General features: G+C 43.4%; 1 protein-coding gene across 1 annotated transcript in view; it reads left to right on the forward strand.

The window, feature by feature from the left end:
• Nucleotides 1–18,642, forward strand: part of Dner (delta/notch like EGF repeat containing) — a 298,176-nt gene that overhangs the window by 174,810 nt on the left and 104,724 nt on the right. Inside the window, exon 6 of the mRNA XM_057761704.1 lies at nucleotides 16,553–16,706. Within this exon, the coding sequence (XP_057617687.1) occupies nucleotides 16,553–16,706 (154 nt within the window). The remainder of the gene's footprint in view (nucleotides 1–16,552; nucleotides 16,707–18,642) is intronic.

The following is an 18,642-nucleotide window of genomic DNA, read 5'->3' on the forward strand; positions in this document are numbered from 1 at the left end:
AAATAGCCACCAAGGATGTGCTCCCACCAACCTGTTTCCTAGCTCACTGGGACCTGTCTCTAATTGCTGCCACCTCTTAATAACAATATCAAATTATGGATTCACAAGTGCATCCGCCCACTGATGAAGGGTGAATCCTCATGTTCCAACTGCTTTCACTGGGGGCCAGGTCTTTCCCCATACAGGCATTTTGAGGGAACTCTTCCTATTCAGCCATGACAGGCCCCCCAAGTCCACTCACGTGAACTTAGGCTCTTGATAGACAAGCAATATTTTCAACCAACAGGAAGACATCGACAGTGGGATGAATGTGATTCTCAAGAATGTGAAGAAGCTTGAGGCAATGAACTGAAAGGGCAGTCTCCTGCAGGTGAAGGGGGGTAGCCTGCCAGGAAAAGAGCAGGTAGGAACACAGAAACCTAGAGCAGGCACTGACATGCTTCCACTGGCTTGGGTTATTTCAGAGTGCCGATGGTGGGTGTCTCCCAGGGCGGTGCCCAAGGCTGTGCTGAGCTTTACAGCAAACGGCTGTGAGAGGCAAAGGACTCAGAGGCCAACACTATGAGTTTAAACTTTGACCGTGTCCTTGCCCACTGGGACATTTTAAGTCATTGGTTTGATGTATCTATTGAGTCTGTTTGCATTTTCTAACACGGATCTGGCAATCCCCACCTGACAGATAGAGAGCAGGTTAATGAGACAACTCTATGTAAGCACAGTTTACCAACAACGGAACCCATTATCTAGGCAGCAGGTGTTTCTGTGTCCACACTGATGTCATGGGGGGCATCAAAACCAAGTGTGTCTTCCGTGTACCTTTCTTATGGAGAAAATAACATGGAATTTGGTCCTTTCATATTTTTATTTTTAAATATTTATTTATTTATTTTTCTGATTTTTTTATTAATTAATTAATTTAATTATTAAAGATTTCTGCCTCTTCCCCGCCACCACCTCCCGTTCCCTCCCCCTCCCCCAATCAAGTCTTCCTTCCTCCTCAGCCCAAAGAGCAAGCAGGTTTCTCTGCCCTGTGGGAGGTCCAAGGACCACCCACCTCCATCCAGGTCTATTAAGGTGAGCATCCAAACTACCTGGGCTCCCACAAAGCCATTACGTGCAATAGGATCAAGAACCCATTGCCATTGTTCTTCAGTTCTCAGTAGTCCTCATTGTCCATTATGTTCAGCGAGACCGGTTTTGTCCCATGCTTTTTCAGTCCCCGGCCAGCTGGCCTTGGTGAGTTCCCGATAGATCATCCCCATTGCCTCAGTGTGTGGGTGCACCCCTCGCCGTCCTGAGTTCCTTGCTCGTGCTCACTCTCTTTCTGCTCCTCCTTTGGATCGTGAGACTTCAGTCCAGTGCTCCAATGTTGGTCTTTGTCTCTGTCTTCTTTCATCGCCTGATGAAGGTTAATATTCAGGGGGATGCTTATATGTTTTTCTTTGGGTTCACCTTCTTATTTAGCTTCTCTAGAGTCACGAATTATAGTCTCAATGTCCTTTATTTATGGCTAGAAACCAAATATGAGTGAGTACATCCCATGTTCCTCTTTTTGGGTCTGGCTTACCTCACTCAGGATAGTGTTTTCAATTTCCGTCCATTTGTATGCAAAATTCAAGAAGTCATTGTTTTTTACTGCTGAGTAGTACTCTAATATGTATATATTCCATACTTTCTTCATCCATTCTTCCATTGAAGGACATCTAGGTTGTTTCCAGGTTCTGGCTATTACAAACAATGCTGCTATGAACATAGTTGAGCATATACTTTTGTTGTATGTTTGGGCATCTCTTGGGTATATTCCCAATAGTGGTATTGCTGGGTCGAGAGGTAGGTTGAACCTGACTTTCCTGAGAAACCGCCACACTGCTTTCCAAAGTGGTTGCACAAGTTTGCATTCCCACCAGCAATGGATGAGAGTGCCCCTTTCTCCACAACCTCTCCAGCAGAGGCTATCATTGGTGTTTTTGATTTTAGCCATTCTGACCGGTGTAAGATGGTATCTTAATGTTGTCTTGATTTGCATTTCCCTGATTGCTAAGGAAGTTGAGCATGATCTTAAGTGTCTTTTGGCCATTTGAACTTCTTCTGTTGAAAAGTCTCTGTTCAGCTCAGTGCCCCATTTTATAATTGGATTGATTAACCTTTTACGGTCTAATTTCTTGAGTTCTTTGTATATTTTGGATATCAGACCTTTGTCAGTTGCGGGGTTGGTGAAGATCTTCTCCCAGTCAGTGGGTTGCCTTTCTGTCTTAGTGACAGTGTCCTTTGCTTTACAGAAGCTTCTCAGTCTCAGGAGGTCCCATTTATTCAATGATGTCCTTAGTGTTTGTGCTGCTGGGGTTATACGTAGGAAGTGTTCTCCTGTGCCCATGTGTTGTAGAGTACTTCCCACTTTCTCTTCTATCAGGTTCAGTGTGTTTGGACTGATATTGAGGTCTTTAATACATTTGGACTTGAGTTTTGTGCATGGTGATATATATGGATCTATTTTCATTCTTCTACAGATTGACTTCCAGTTTTGCCAGCACAATTTGTTGAAGATGCTCTCTTTTTTCCATTGTATACTTTTAGCTCCTTTATCGAAAACCAGGTGTTCATAGGTTCGTGGGCTAAAGTCAGGGTCTTCTATTCTATTCCATTGGTCGACTTCTCTGTTTTTATGCCAGTACCAAGCCGTTTTCAGTACTGTAGCTCTGTAATAGAGTTTGAAGTCAGGGATGGTAATGCCTCCAGACAATCCTTTATTATAGAAGATTGTTTTGGCTATCCTGGGTTTTTTGTTTTTCCATATAAAGTTGATTATTGTCTTCTCCAGATCTGTGAAGAATTTTGATGGGATTTTGATGGGGATTGTGTTGAATCTATAGATTGCTTTTGGTAGAATTGCCATTTTTACTATGTTGATCCTCCCAATCCAAGAGCAAGGGAGGTCCTTCCATTTTCTGGTGTCATCTTCAATTTCTTTCTTCAAAGACTTAAAGTTCTTGCCAAATAGATCTTTCACTTCCTTGGTCAGAGTTACCCCAAGGTATTTTATGCTATTTGTGGCTATCGTGAAAGGTGATGCTTCTCTGATTTCCCTCTCTGCTTCCTTATCCTTAGTGTATAGGAAGGCAACTGATTTTTTGGAGTTGATTTTGTATCCTGCCACATTACCAAAGGTGTTTATCAGCTGTAGGAGTTCTTTGGTAGAGTTTTTGGGGTCGCTTATGTATACTATCATATCATCTGCAAATAATGAAAGCTTAACTTCTTCCTTTCCAATACGGATCCCCTTGATCCCCTTATGTTGTCTTATTGCTATTGCTAGAACTTCAAGCACTATATTGAAGAGGTATGGAGAGAGTGGACATCCTTGTCGAGTTCCTGATTTTAGTGGGATGGCTTTGAGTTTTTCTCCATTTAATTTAATGTTAGCTGTCGGCTTGCTGTAAATAGCTTTTATTATATTTAGGTATGCCCCTTGTATCCCTAATCTCTCCAAGACCTTTATCATAAAGGAGTGTTGAATTTTGTCGAATGCTTTTTCAGCATCTAATGAAATGATCATATGGTTTTTTTCTTTCAGTTTATTTATATGGTTGATTACATTGATAGATTTGCGTATGTTGAACCAGCCCTGCATCTCTGGAATGAAGCCTACTTGATCATAATGGATAACTTTTCTAATGTTCTTGGATTCGGTTTGCCAGTATTTTATTGAGAATTTTTGTGTCGATGTTCATGAGTGAGATAGGCCTGTAATTCTCTTTCTTGGTTGGGTCTTTGTGTGGTTTTGGTATCAGGGTAACTGTAGCTTCATAAAAGGAATTTGGCAATGACTCTTCTGTTTCTATATTGTGAAATACATTAAGAAGTATAGGTATTAGCTCTTCTTGGAAGTTCTGGTAGAATTCTGCATTGAAACCATCTGGCCCTGGGCTTTTTTTGGAAGGGAGATTTTTGATAACTGTTTCTAATTCTTCGCGACTAACAGGTCTATTTAGATCGTTCACCTGGTCTTGGTTTAGGTTTGGTATATGGTACTTATCTAAAAAAGTGTCCATTTCTTTTGCATTTTCCAGTTTTGTGGCATACAGGCTTTTGTAGTAAGATCTAATGATTCTCTGAATTTCCTCTGTGTCTGTGGTTATGTCCCCCTTTTCATTTCTGATCTTATTTATTTGCGTGTTCTCTCTCTGTCGTTTAATTAGTTTGGATAGGGGTTTGTCAATCTTGTTGATTTTCTCCAAGAACCAACTTTTTGTTTCATTGATTCTTTGGACTGTTTTCTGTGTTTCTATTTTGTTGATTTCTGCCCTCAGTTTGATTATTTCCAGTCTTCTACTCCTCCTGGGCGCGTCTGCTTCTTTTTTTTCTAGAGCTTTCAGGTGTGCTGTTAAGTCCCCAATGTATGCTTTCTCCGTTTTCTTTAAGTGGGCACTTAGTGCTATGAACTTTCCTCTTAGCACTGCTTTCATCGTGTCCCATAGGTTTGAGTATGTTGTCTCTTTGTTTTCATTAAATTCAAGGAAGACTTTAATTTCTTTCTTAATTTCTTCCTTGACCCAGGTGTGGTTCAGTAGTTGACTGTTCAGTTTCAATGAGTTTGTCAGCTTTCTGGGGGTAGCTTTGTTGGTGGCTTCTAACTTTAATCCGTGGTGATCTGATAAGACACAGGTGGACACTGATATTTTTTTGTATCTGTGGAGGTTTCCTTTGTTTCCAAGTATGTGGTCAATTTTCGAGAAGGTTCCATGAGCTGCAGAGAAGAAGGTGTATTCTTTCCTATTTGGGTGGAGTGTTCTATAGATGTCTGTTAAGTCCATTTGATTCATTACCTCCAACAATTCTCTTAATTCTCTATTAGTTTTCTGTCTGATTGACCTGTCCATTGGTGAGAGAGGTGTGTTGAAGTCTCCTACTACTAGTGTGTGTGATTTGATGTCTGCCTTGAGTTTTAGCAATATTTCTTTTACATAAGTGGGTGCTTTTATATTAGGGGCATAGATATTCAGGATTGAGACTTCATCCTGCTGAATCGTTCCTGTTATGAGTATAAAGTGTCCCTGTCGATCTCTTCTGATTGATTTTAGTTTGAAGTCAGTTTTGTTAGAAATTAGTATGGCCACACCTGCTTTTTTCTTAGGACCATTTGCTTGAAAAACCTTTTCCCAACCCTTTACTCTGAGTAGATGCCTGTCTTTGTGGTTGAGATGAGTTTCTTGCAAATAGCAGACTGTTGGATCCTGTTTTCGTATCCAATCTCTTAGCCTGTGCCTTTTTATTGGTGAATTGAGACCATTAATATTAAGTGATATTAATGACCAGTGGTTGTTAACTCCGGTTATTCTTACTGCTTTTGGTAGAAGAGTTTGTGTGTCTCCCTTCTTTGAGTTGTGCTGTTGAAGGGTCACTAGATGCCTGGGTTATTGTAGGCCGTGTTGGCAATGTTGGATTCCTTGGGTTGTGATTTTCCTTCTATTACTTTCTGTAGGGCTGGATTTGTGGCAACGTATTGTTTAAATTTGTTCTTATCCTGGAATGTCTTGTTTTCTCCATTGATAGTGAACGATAGCTTGGCTGGGTATAGTAGTTTGGGTTTGCATCCATGGTCTCTTAGTTTCTGTAGTACCTCTATCCAGGACCTTCTGGCTTTCATGGTTTCCATAGAGAAGTCAGGTGTAAGTCTGATCGGTTTACCTTTATAAGTTACTTGGCCTTTTTCCTTTGCAGCTCTTAATATTCTTTCTTTAATCTGTATATTTTGTGTTTTGATTATTATATGGCGAGGGGACGTTTTTTTTTGATCCAGTCTGTTTGGTGTTCTGTATGCTTCTTGAATATTCAAAGGAATATCTTTCTTTATGTTGGGGAAGTTTTCTTCCATAATTTTGTTAAAAATGTTTTCTGGACCTTTGAGCTGTGCCTCTTCTCCTTCTTCTATCCCTATTATTCTTAGGTTTGGTCTTTTTATTGTGTCCCATATTTCCTGAATGTTTTGTGATGAGAATTTGTTGGTTTTGGTGTTTTCTTTGATCAGTCCGTTTATTTTCTCTATGTTGTCTTCAGAATCTGAGATTCTTTCTTCTATCTCTTGTATTCTATTGATTATGCTTGTTTCTGTAGTCTCTGCTCGTTGACCTATATTTGCCATATCCAGCTGGTCCTCAGTTTGTGTTTTCTTCCTTGCTTCCATTTCAGTTTTCAATTCTTGGACTGTTTCCATTACCTGTTTGATTGTTTTTTCTTGGCTTCCCAGGGTATCATTTACGTATTTACTCATTTCTTCAAACTTTTTGTTATACTTCTCATCCATTTCTATGAGGGCGTTTTTTACATGTTGTTTAAGGAACTCTATTGCTTTCAAAAAGTCAGTTTTTTCCTCTTCTCCTGTGATAGGGTGTTCAAGTCCTTGTGTTGTAAGATCATTGGGTTCTGGTGTTTTCATGTTGTTTTTCAGATTGTTGGGTGAATTCTTGCCTTGGCGTCTGCCCATCTCCTCTTACCGATGCTATCTATTGGGTTTGATTTAATTGTAGCGGGGCAATCTGTTCTCAGTGCAGGCTTCACTGTTTCTTGCCCGCACTATCCTGCATCCAGTGCCTCCGCCGCCCGGGCCTGCCTGCCGGTGCCTCTGCCGCCCGGAACTGTCTGTGCGCCGGTGCTTCCGCCGCCTAGGCCTGCCTGCCGGTGCCTCCGCCACCTGGGCCTGCCTGCGCGCCGGTGCTTCCGCCGCCTAGGCCTGCCTGCCGGTGCCTCCGCCACCCGGGCCTGCCTGCACGCCGGTGCCTCTGCCGCCCGGACTTGCCTGCGTGCTGGTGCCTCCGCCGCCCGGGCCTGCCTGCGCGCCGGTGCTTCCGCCGCCTAGGCCTGCCTGCCGGTGCCTCCGCCACCCGGAACTGTCTGTGCGCCGGTGCTTCCGCTGCCTAGGCCTGCCTGCCGGGCCTGACTGCCGGTGCCTCCGCCACCCGGGCCTGCCTGCACGCCGGTGCCTCTGCCGCCCGGACTTGCCTGCGTGCTGGTGCCTCCGCCGCCCGGGCCTGCCTGCGCGCCGTTGCTTCCGCCGCCTAGGCCTGCCTGCCGGTGCCTCCGCCGGCCGGAACTGTCTGTGCGCCGGTGCTTCCGCCGCCTAGGCCTGCCTGCCGGTGCCTCCGCCACCTGGGCCTGCCTGCGCGCCGGTGCTTCCGCCGCCTAGGCCTGCCTGCCGGACCTGACTGCCGGTGCCTCCGCCACCCGGGCCTGCCTGCACGCCGGTGCCTCTGCCGCCCGGACTTGCCTGCCTTAAATATTTATTTTTATGTTATGTGTTTGCCGTCACGTATCATGTGCGGATTTGATGCCTGAGGATGCTAGAGGAGGCCACTGAATCCCCTGGAACTGGAGTTAGCAACCATTGTGAGCCACCATGTAGGTGCTAGAAAATTGAACCCAGGTCCTCTGGAAGAGCAGTCAGTGATCGTTGCTACTGAGCCATCTCTTTAGTCCCAAGTTCTGTTTTTGAAAGCGAGAAATACAGTTGCTTTGAACAGGTATTTTGGGGCTGGCTTGTCTGTCCACTTTTGTCTGTGAGATTTTCTGAAGATGTAAAAAAGACAAAGGATGAGACATTCAAAGTAGACTGGGGCCTTGCGTGTCGTGTTGGTGAGTGCATATTCACTCATCTATTAAGCTATATATTATACAGTGTCATAGTGTTGTATAACACTGGAAAGAAAAAAAATACTAACCTAGGCCAGGATAAGGCCTCCGTAAGTCAGGTGGCAAGAGCTGAGTTAGGAGGAGGAAGTAGTAATATAGGCTGCAGAGCCCTGTGTAGTTCAAATGACTTAGCGTAGCTAGCTCAGAAGGGAAAGCTGGGTGCTCATGTTGTCTGCACTGTTGATAAGAAAAGCAGGTCATTGTTGGGACTCACAGCATGAGTGAGCTTTCTTGGGTACGACTTGCTTGTGGTACTTCATATGGTGTAAGGCGTCTACTGTTCTTGACTGCATCCTCATGCGCAAATTCACCTTATGGGTACTTCTAATACTTAATTGATGGTGTAAATGAAGTAGGAACTCAGTGAAAACAGTGTTCCAGGGGAACAAGAAAATACAGCCAGGGTTTGGGCTCTGTTGGCCAACTTTATTTAAGAGTAATGAAAAACCCTTATCGTATTGAAGAAGGACCTTCCTTCCTTCCCTTCGTCCCTCCTTCCAACTCTCCCTTGTTCCCTCGCTCCCTCCCTTCCTTTTCTTTCATTCTTTCTTCCTTATTTGGAGATAGAGTTTCTGTTATGTAGTCAAGGATGACTTTGAACTCCTGATCCTCTTGCCTCCACCTCCCAAGTGCTGGGTTTACAGGAGTGTGCCACCTGGCTTTTTGTTTCTGTGAGACGGAGTTTCACACTGTAGCCCAGGCTAGCCTCAAACTCGTGCTAATCCTCCTGGCTTTGTCTACTAAAATCATAGGCATGAACCACCATACTCCGCTAAATTCTACACCTGTCTAATTCTTTAAGACATTTATCCTCTCTATTGGTCATTGAACGCGATCAAAGGTGATCCCTACTCCACTATATTCCCGGTCCTCTCTTATTGATCTATACTCCCTAGCACTGTGTGGCAGGGTGTATCTGTTGTCACTCTAAGCTCTCACCTTCCAAACAATGTGTCCGTTTCTTACATTGTAATATAGCCTGTACACGCAGGCATAATTTTGTTCTGCCCTTCACGATTTCTCTAGAACACACAGCATCACGACACATGGCGGGCGCAAAGCATGTTTGCTGAATGAGCATGATTAGCGAATAAGTGCAAGGCAGCCTCTCTTTTTAAATGATCTAGAAAGAATGAGTCATTTTCTAGTGTGGGATAAAGATACTGCACATGTTTGGAAAACCGCCTAAGACTGACCTCGTTATATGGAAATTGAAGAAGTGAACAAAATGTTCCTAAGTGGCTCTCCAGATTCTGTTCTAATGAGGCCATAGGACCGTTTGTTTCAGGGTTGGTTGTTATGTAGATAAAGTAAGTTACAGTAAAGAGACAAGGTAACACAGTACCAAGGAACATTTGTGCCAATATCTCCTTGGGTTTCATTTGGCACCTCCTTCCCAAGTTTTATACCATGCCAGAGGGCAGAGCTTATAAGGTTGTCTATATCAGTGATTCCCAATATTGACACCATCAACATTTGTGATTGGAACATTTCTTAAGGTGCACTGTACAGTGCTTAGCAGCATCTCCAAACTCCATTCATTAGATGCTAATAGCAGGTCCTCAGGTATCTGTCCAGATATTGATAAACATATCCTGTGGGGGTAAATAGTTCTTAGAGAATCAATGTTCTGTATGATTTCATATCTGATTATTTGTATTTTCCGTGGCTAACTACTCTCTGCAACTGCTCTAATCTGCCCACTTTGGCCTCTGGATCTTTCTTAAGTGTTCTTTTTTAAAAAGCATTTTATTTATTTATTTATTTAATTTTATTTTGTATACAGTGTTCTGTTTGCATGTAGGCCTGTAGGCCAGATCTCATTACAGATGGGTGTGAGCCACCATGTGGTTGCTGGGAACTTAGGACATGTGGAAGAAAAGTCAGTGCTCTTAACCACTGAGCCACCTCTGCAGCCCAATATCCTAGGCAAGTTCTCCTGGAGGTCTTTTCACTGCCAGTTGACTTTACCTGGGTGTCTTTCCTCAGACGATCTTTCCCTGTACACCCCGCTCATCTTCATGGAGTCACTGTCTGTCTCCAGCTGTTGCTATGCCAGCACATCTTTCTCAAAACCCTGCTCTTTACAACCCTCAAACAGTTCTTGGAATGAAGTTGGTGCTCAATGAGCTATTGAATATGTGGGTACGTGAATCTATGTATTATTGAACATTCCTTTAACCTGGAACTCTTCCGTGTGAGCCTCTGAGAAAAATTCATTTATATACAAATAGAATATTTGACTTCAAGCTGTGAAGGAAAATTGATATTCTATCCTCAGTTTGAAAATTAATCTCTGAATGACACCTTTCATATTACTTCAAAATTGCATTTACCTATACATGAACAATATTTTGACAAGGGAGCATCTTTCAGCAATTTGGGCAAGCTACTAACTTCAAAGACATCTGCTTTGTCTCTTAGGCTGGTAGCATTAATCGAACCCAGATTGGAGAAATGATTGGTAGCACATGAACTTTCTCAAGGAGCCTTCAATGATTAAACAATAGTTTTCCATAAAGCTATACCAACATAGCTTCTCCTAGCATGAATATTCACAATTTCTTATAAGTCAACAGTCTTGGAACTATAGAATAACCTCCTTTACCAACTGAGTTTCTTCTTTGGTAATTTTACACATGTATGTAATGCACTCTGACTAACCCTCCCCATTATGTCCCTCGCAACCCTACCAACTTCTTTTCCTACAAATCCCTTTTTCAGATTTGTGACTTTTGGTTTGGTTTTGTAACCCACTTGGTTTAAGCAGCGCCATGTGTGTGGCCATTGAATTGGAACCTGATGGAGTAAGAGCACAACTAAAAACAACAACCACCCTCCTTCCATAAAATCTGTCACCAACGAGCAGTTCAGTACTGAGGGTGTGGGTCCCTGAGTTCCCGTTCCCCTCAAACTGAACCTTTTAATATTACAGGGAAGTTCATTGTTCTTGCACAAACTTGAACTTTACTGGTGTGTGCTGCAGATTTGTGATGCAAAGATTTAACCAAAAATGTTTCATATTCATGGATACTTAAACATCTGTTAATTTCCTTCCTTACTCATCAACCAAAATTAAAATCCATTCAGTGTTTTGCTTTGTTAAAAAAGCAGTGGCATTAGCAGTCTCTTGTCGCTTCTTTCAGCGCACTGCTTAAAGCGAAGCAAACTGAAGCCTGTGCCTCTGTTTTAGCTTTAAATTCCAATAAAAGCCAACCCAATAGTATTTGATTTGGGTGTCTTAATAATTTATGTTTACCATCAAGATGTTTCTCATGGTACTCGCTGGGTAAGTTGAGTGCAAAATGCATCTCTCAGTTAACCAAGGTGATTTATCTGTAGTATACCATGTCTGATACAAACCAAGCAAATTCTAGGTGATAGTTGCCTTTACCAATGGCCTTTGGCAATCTATATCACCACAGGCCTGTCTGTGTTGGGGGTGTGCACAGTATCTATTATAGATTCCAAAGGTGGCCACAAATTTCCCTCTGTACAAAGGGTACAACTCTAGACACAACTCTTGCAAATATTGAATGCCTACTCTCATTTGCATTTGAGCAAAGAAAAGAGTTTTCTCAGCATATATTTCTAGAGAAGGGAGTTTCCTATTTAAACCTCTCTTTGCTAATGGTCCTCATGTAGCTTCAGCTTGCCACAGTATCTCTGCAAACACAACTGAGAGGCTAAGCCCAGGGACACTTGTTAGAGTGCCGGAAGTGGAGGTGAGGGTGTCTGCTCAGCGGGAAGAGCTGAGAGGTGCTAGAAACCCAGGGCAGCCAACAGCTTTCACAGGAGAAAGCTTGCTGCTTTGGCTCCAACTCTTCTGTGTCTAAGGAAGACCACGTCCTTGAACTGAAGGAGAGTCGATTGCGAAGATCAAAACAGGAACTCATCCTGTTCCCGTAGCAGAAAAAAACCGCATAAGCCCTGGCACTTTGATCATATTCAGGGTTGTATTTTTTTTTTTTTTTTTTTTGGGTCTGGCCTCTTGCTTGGTCTGCTGAAGCTGAGGACCTGCTGCTGCTCCTCAGTTCAGCCACTTGTTGGGAAGGGCACGCTTCTATGGTGTAAAACATGATCTCATGTGCAAGGGATAGGCTTTCTTAGAAAGCGAGTCTGATGCAGGCAGGAGGGCAGGAATAGAAGACTCTAGAAGTATAACTATGAATGGAACCAACGCCAAATGAAAGCCATTTTGTAGAATGACTTCAGTGGGTGTTCCAGGAACATAAAGAGGAGTCAGTGCTAGGAAACCTAGGTGTTCAATTTATATAATAACAGGACACAAATTAAAACAATAATAATCTATATAGAACCTAAAATGGCACTGATACAATTCCAACAGTCATTACTGCACCCCAACAATGGGATAAATTCTAAAAACATCATTGTGACCAAAATAACTCAGCTGCTGATGTGACTGAGTCCCAGAGAAGGGTGGCATCATTACTTGTAATAGATACAATTTTTGTTCTGTTTTGTGTTGTTCAGAAAGCCTTGAGACTCAAGCAAAAACTGGCTCATGTTGAAAGGCCAGTGTGATGACTGGTGACAAAATCCTAGCATTTTATGTCCGGAATGATCACTAGGGAAAACAATGGGCATCAGGAGAATGGAACGAGGAAGCTCTGATGCCACCTACTAAGAAATCTAAATGCATAGAAGTATTTTCAAGAAATGTATGACAAGCTGGATTGCGAGATGAAGTATATTAAAGAGAAGTATGGACAACTCCGTCTTCTTTTTGGGGGAATGAAGGTATGGGCTGTGCTGTTAGGGTATGAGATGGAGGTCCTGAACTTCTCTCTCTAAGATCAGTGCCTGTCATAGTTAGGGTTTCTATTGTTGTGATGGAACACCATGACCAAAAAGCAAGTTGGGAAGGACGGGGTTTATTTGGCTCACACTCCAGCATTGCTGTTCATCACTGAAGGAAGTCAGGACAGGAACGCAAACAGGACAGGATCCTGCAGGCAGGAGCTGATGCAGAGGCCATGGAGGGCGCTGCTTACTGGCTTGCTTCTTGACTTGCTCAGTGCACCTTTTTGTAGAACCCAGGACCACCTGCCCAGGGATGGCACCATCCACCATGAGCTGGGCCTGCCCCCATTAATCACGAAATGAGGAAACTCCTTACAGCTGGATCTCATTAAGCCATTTCTTCAGCAGCTGCTCTTCCCTCTGGCATGTACCAAGTTGACACAGAAAACCAGCCAGGACAGTGGTATACCAGTAATACCGCACTTGTTGGGCTAAGGCAGGAGAGTTAAGAATTTAGGGCCTAGCCAGGCGGTGGTGGCGCATGCCTTTAATTCCAGCACTCAGGAGGCAGAGGCAGGCGGATCTCTGGGAGTTCGAGGCCAGCCTGGTCTACAAGAGCTAGTTCGGGGACAGGCACCAAAGGTACAGAGAAACCCTGTCTCGAAAAACCAAAAAAAAAAAAAAAAAAAAAGAAAAAGAAAAAAAGAATTTAGTGCCTGTTTTTACAAGATCACAAAACAACAGTTAGGACAGTGATGGTAGAATGCCTACCGCAGGGCTGTGGGATGGCCCCGTCACTAGAGCGAATGCCAGTAGGAAGGCCTGAATCTGATCCCCAGAACCCAAAAGCATGGCTGTCGGTGCTCGCTTGTGATCCCAGTGCTGGGAAAGTGGACACAGGCAGAAGCCCGGGGCTTGTCGGGAAGTCAGCCTTGCCTTTTTGGTGAGTTCCAGGCCAAAGAAAGATCCTGTCTTTTGAAGTAATGGATGGGGCCTGAGAAACTACCCCCAAGGTAGGGCCTCCACAGATCCTCACCTTTCCCAAGTTATAGCCTCCACAGGTCCTCTCCCCAAGGTGTGGCCTCCACATGAACATGCGTACCCTTGCACACTCACTTGCACACCTGTGCACCTGCAGCTCACTAACACTCTGCCCACCCTCATCTCTTTGCCCTTCCCCAAGAGTACCTGTCCAGATTCAGGACTTGAGGAGAGAGCCAAGAAATGTGCTTTTTTTCAGATCTTTTTTTAAAAAAAAGTATTTTAACTCAGTAGCTTTATTCGTTGACTGTAATAAAGGCAGGACATGACATCATAGGAAGGCAAATACAGATAAATTGAACTCTGGGTAAGTTTTGAGGGCTATGTAGTCTTCCACGTTGCCACTCCGGAAGACAGTAGTCATACATATCTTAAACTCATTACTCTTGGTAATTTTTTTTTTGACTTTTTTTTACAGGCACTACCATCCTTACAGACCCGAGGACTCTAGTGCTAGCAAATCTCCATATTATAAAGGCAAACTTAATTTTTCATTATTTGATAATTTCATACATGGCATATATTACATTTTTATCAATCGACCCTTCTCTCCTCCAGTTTTCCCTACTGTTTTTCTCCCAACTTAATGCGCTCTGTTTTGTAAAAGCATGCAGCCTACTTAATGCCGTCTGAGTGCACACGGGTGTAGGAGCACCTCCTGGAGCCTTTCCAGGGTCTTACCCTTGAAGAAACCTCTTCCTCCGCCAGCAGCCATCAGTTGCCAGTAGCTCCTCAGCTAGGGGTGGGACTTCATGGGCATCTCCTCCATCCAGGCAGAGATTTTGGCTGACTTGATTTGTGCCCTTCTTGTGCACATAGTCACAACTGCTGTGAGCTTGTGTGTGCAACAATCCTGCTGTGTCCAAAAGAACAACAGTTTCACTGGAGACTTCCATTAACTCTGCCTCTTCCATGCTTTTTGCCTCGGTGTTCTGAAGGCGTAAGTCATAAACAATCCCACACCAGTCTGGAATTATGATTAATAAGGTGGTATTTATTTAAAGGGGAAAAAACTTACAGATCACCGTCCCAGACAACAGCCCTCTGCGCAATTAGGAAGAAGTCTAGTCGCCAGAACTGGAGCAGGAAGTAAAGAGAGCGAGGAGGGAAGTAGCCGCTTTTTTAAAGGGAAAGAGACCACGCCCCAATGGGCTGGTATCTCAGCGGCTATTGGCTGGAGGAGCGGAAGGACCTCCCGCAACAGTGTTCAATAGTCGTCTTCTCTTGCCTCCCCTGTCTTTATCATGATCTATACTGTTTTGCATGTTGGAGTCAGATCTGCACTTTACTCAGCCCTGCAGGGAGGTGCGGTCTCCATTTCCCTTCCCTCTCCACCTCTAAGCCCTCCTAAACCCCTTTGTATTCCCACCCTTTTATGGCTTTCTTTTCTTTAATTGTTGTTACACACACACACACACACACACACACACACACACACACACACACACACTTTCTCTCTTTCTCTCCCCTATATATAAAAACACAACCTTCTCAGTCTGTATAAAGTTTCTTGGATGCATGTTTTCAGGGCTGATCATTCGCTATTGGGGAGCCACGGTTGTACGCTCTTCCCTGGGAAGGCGGTTGCTCACACTCCAAGCATTCCTCAGTTGTCCCGGGTTGAGGCCTGACGAGCATTACTCCTTTTACATTAGTATGTGAATTGGTGTCATCCTTATCTAGATCATCTTTAGGAAGTCATGTTGATGGCACTTCACGGGTGTAGCTTCTCTGACATTTCTAGGAGACACAATCTCACAGCAAATTTCCTGTTCTTCTGGCTCTCATAATCTTCCCATTCTTTTTTCTGTAATGATCCCTGAGCCTTCCATTCAAGAGTCGTATTGTAGATATATTTGTAGTTACTGGGCTCTGCAACTCCACACATTAATGGTTGCAGTTTTCTGTAATGGTCTGTTGCAAAGAGAAGTGTCCTTGGTGAGGGGTGAGAAATATACTTACCTGAGGTTATAATGATAAATATTTAGAATATAGGTAGGGATTATGCTGGTTTAGTAACATGGTGGGGATTGTAGGTTCTCCTCCAAGATCTGTGACTTCCTTAGGTGGCTGGTGAGGTTTCTAGTACCAAGCATGATTCCCTCTCACTGAACGGTCTTAAGTTCAGTTAGAGAGCTCTTGGTCAATGTGGAGGCACGTATGCCTCTATTGTACCCTTAGGGCGCTGTGCCATGTGGTTATAGGCATGTCATGGGTTATAGGCATCATAACTGGAACTGGGACTGTTTGGTGCCTCCCTTCTTTGCAAGCTTGGGTGGTATCTCTGGCACCGTGAAAGCCAGTCCTCAGGGAGGGGGCTTTCAAGTCGACCCAGTTCTGGTCCTCTGGGCCCTGTCTAAAAGGCATGGCGTTTTCAGAAATAGGGACTTAGGGATGTCCAGCTTGGTTTGGGCTTTTCAGCTACTTCAAAAATAAAGCTTCAAGTCAAAGTCGTTTCTTTGAGTCTGATGTTTGAATTGTACTGTACTATGGTTATGTGATTATAACAATGAAATGTAATACTTCTTGAATTGGATTCTTTATACATTCCCTTGCTCCCAGGGACTATTTGAGATCAATTTATAAAGTGATTCAGTGAGTCTGCTTGGTGCACTGGAAAGATGGGCCAAGTAGGCCATTTGGTAGCATTGGGTTGCGAGCATCATCCATGCTGAGGATTCAAGCTGGTTGGCATGGTACCTAATTTGGATGACTGAAGACTGTATACTATGGCAAAACTGCCATTCCTATGGGTCAGTGAAACTTCATTTTCAGTTTAAAACAAGTTGTTCTTTCTATTTCTATTTTCAGAAGATTGAGAGTGGTTGGGATAAATATGAATAAACTATAAAAATGAATGCCCAAAATTAAACTGCAAACAGCCACATACTATTTTTCACATAACGCGATTTACCCAGATTATGACATAAAGTTGGATGATGAAATCACTCAGCACTGATATCTTTATAAAAGGACACAGGACCTTGGAACCTCCAATGTCATCCAAAGCATGTGTTTTAGAGTATTGTATTTTTGTATTACATGCTCTATTTTTGTGTCTTAGGCAACGTTTTCCTGCACCTGCGAGGACCAGTACATTGGCACATTCTGTGAAGAATTTGATGCCTGCCAGAGGAAACCCTGCCAGAACGAGGCGAGCTGTGTTGACGCAAATGAGAAGCAGGATGGAAGCAATTTCACTTGCCTTTGCCTTCCTGGTAAGGTTCACTTAGCTAGTAGCCAGCAGATGTCTCTCTGGAGAGTGTCGGCACATTAATTATGGGCGGGCAAACAATACTTTGTTCAGCTGCTGGACAAAAGGTTCTCATTTGAACCTCTCAGTCTGAACATACATAAGGACTGGAAGAAGGAAGTGCACACGGGCCAAACAAACCCCTTAGCTTGCTTTCAGATGTTAGAATGCAGTCTATCAGTTTTTTTTTCCTGTTCAGGAAAATGATATTCTTAGTCAAGTAGCAGACCATATGTTTCAGAAAACAATTGCATGAGTCTTGTCTTGAAGTGGGTGGTATTACTCTAGGTGATTACGGTAAGTCACTTAAGAAAAATCCAGGATGAACCACACAAGTGCACACGGGCACCGAGGATCCTATTTATGATCGTTTGCTTTGTTCATGTGCGAACCTCATCCTGAGCTCCCAGTAGGCTCTTCTCCATCACAGGGCACGATTTGATTAATATGGGCATTCTTGAATGGAACACGAGACTTGGAATTCTCTAAGTATCTGAGCATCTCGATACTGTTGTGAAACTGTGAGAGAATATTAAATTTCTCTCTTGCCATGTGAACAGCTAACGTCATGTTTCTCTTTCGCATCTCATCCTGTTGCCAGTTTCTGCTACTGTGGAGTCACTTGGGGTGAGGTAGAGCCGGGATGGAGAAATGGGAGCTGTAGACATTAGTTCCCCACTGTATGAAACACAACGTAACAGTGCAGAAGTTTATAAACTGGAAATGGAGTTCTTACTCATTCTGATCTGAACTTCATCGAATCTTAAGAATCAGCCAATAAGCTGGACAGTAGTGGCACATGCCTTTAATCCCAGCACTCAGGGAGGCAGAGGCAGGTGGATCTCTGTGAGTTCGAGGCCAGCCTGATCTACAAAGCGAGTTCCAGGACAGCCAGACATACATAGAGAAACCCTGTCTAAAAAAATCAGTTAATAATTTGTCAAATCGTGTGTGTGTGTGTGTGAGTGTGTGAGAGACAGGTCACATGATACTATTTGTCTAAATACACATTTCTAGCAGACTGTTGTATACCATTTATCCTGTAGCTTGTGCTTTCAGGCTCTTTCCAAGTTGATCATATGCATCCTTTCATGGAGGTGGACATGGACCAATGTCACTCATTGAGCCATTATGCCTCCTACATTTGTATGTCTGAGTTAGCTTCTCCAACCCACTCATCTGAATGTCACTTTGGCATCTCTGTTTGAATGTTCCAGGCCACTTTAAGCTCAGGCACCCCCAAATTGAACTCAGTGGCTCCAGGTCTTCACAGGTCATCTTCCTGTCTTCCAGGCAGTCTAATACATGTTATCCTAGGTGACCCTTACCTTCTATTTCTACACTGTTTTTACGTCTAAGTATCTTCTGTTTTACCTCCTGAAACAGTTTGGTTTTCCTTGCTGTAATATACATGCCTAAAGGGAGAGCTCAAGAGGAAGGCCTTACTTGGGGTCATGATTGCATGGTTGTTTGAGTCCTTTGCTCTTGGGCTGTGGTAGATAGACTTTGCTTTTATAGTTCATACATTTTCTGCCTTATTTAAGATACCATGTTCTTGTTTCTGATCATATTTTATTTCTTCTATTAAAATAAAAGCTATTTCATAGTACCATTCTTATCAACGACTGTAAGCTGTTTTAATGTCTTGATTTTTAATAAGGCAGTCGCACTATTTTCTGACTAGCATATCTTGCCTCCCACCCCCAAATTTCCAAGGGAGATCATGTTTACATGTAGGTGTCATTGCATGTTGCTCAGAGATTAAACAGGTTTCAACATGAAAGGAATGATCTCCTTGCTTCCAGGCTCTTGATGCTTTGAGGCTCTTTGCGGAGATGAAGCTGTCCACCTGTGGGAAGCTCATCCAATGGAAGCTTGCTTTGTTTAGCGGGATTTTAAAA

Source organism: Chionomys nivalis, chromosome 2 (genome assembly GCF_950005125.1).
Source record: "Chionomys nivalis chromosome 2, mChiNiv1.1, whole genome shotgun sequence".
Lineage (NCBI taxonomy): Eukaryota > Metazoa > Chordata > Mammalia > Rodentia > Cricetidae > Chionomys > Chionomys nivalis.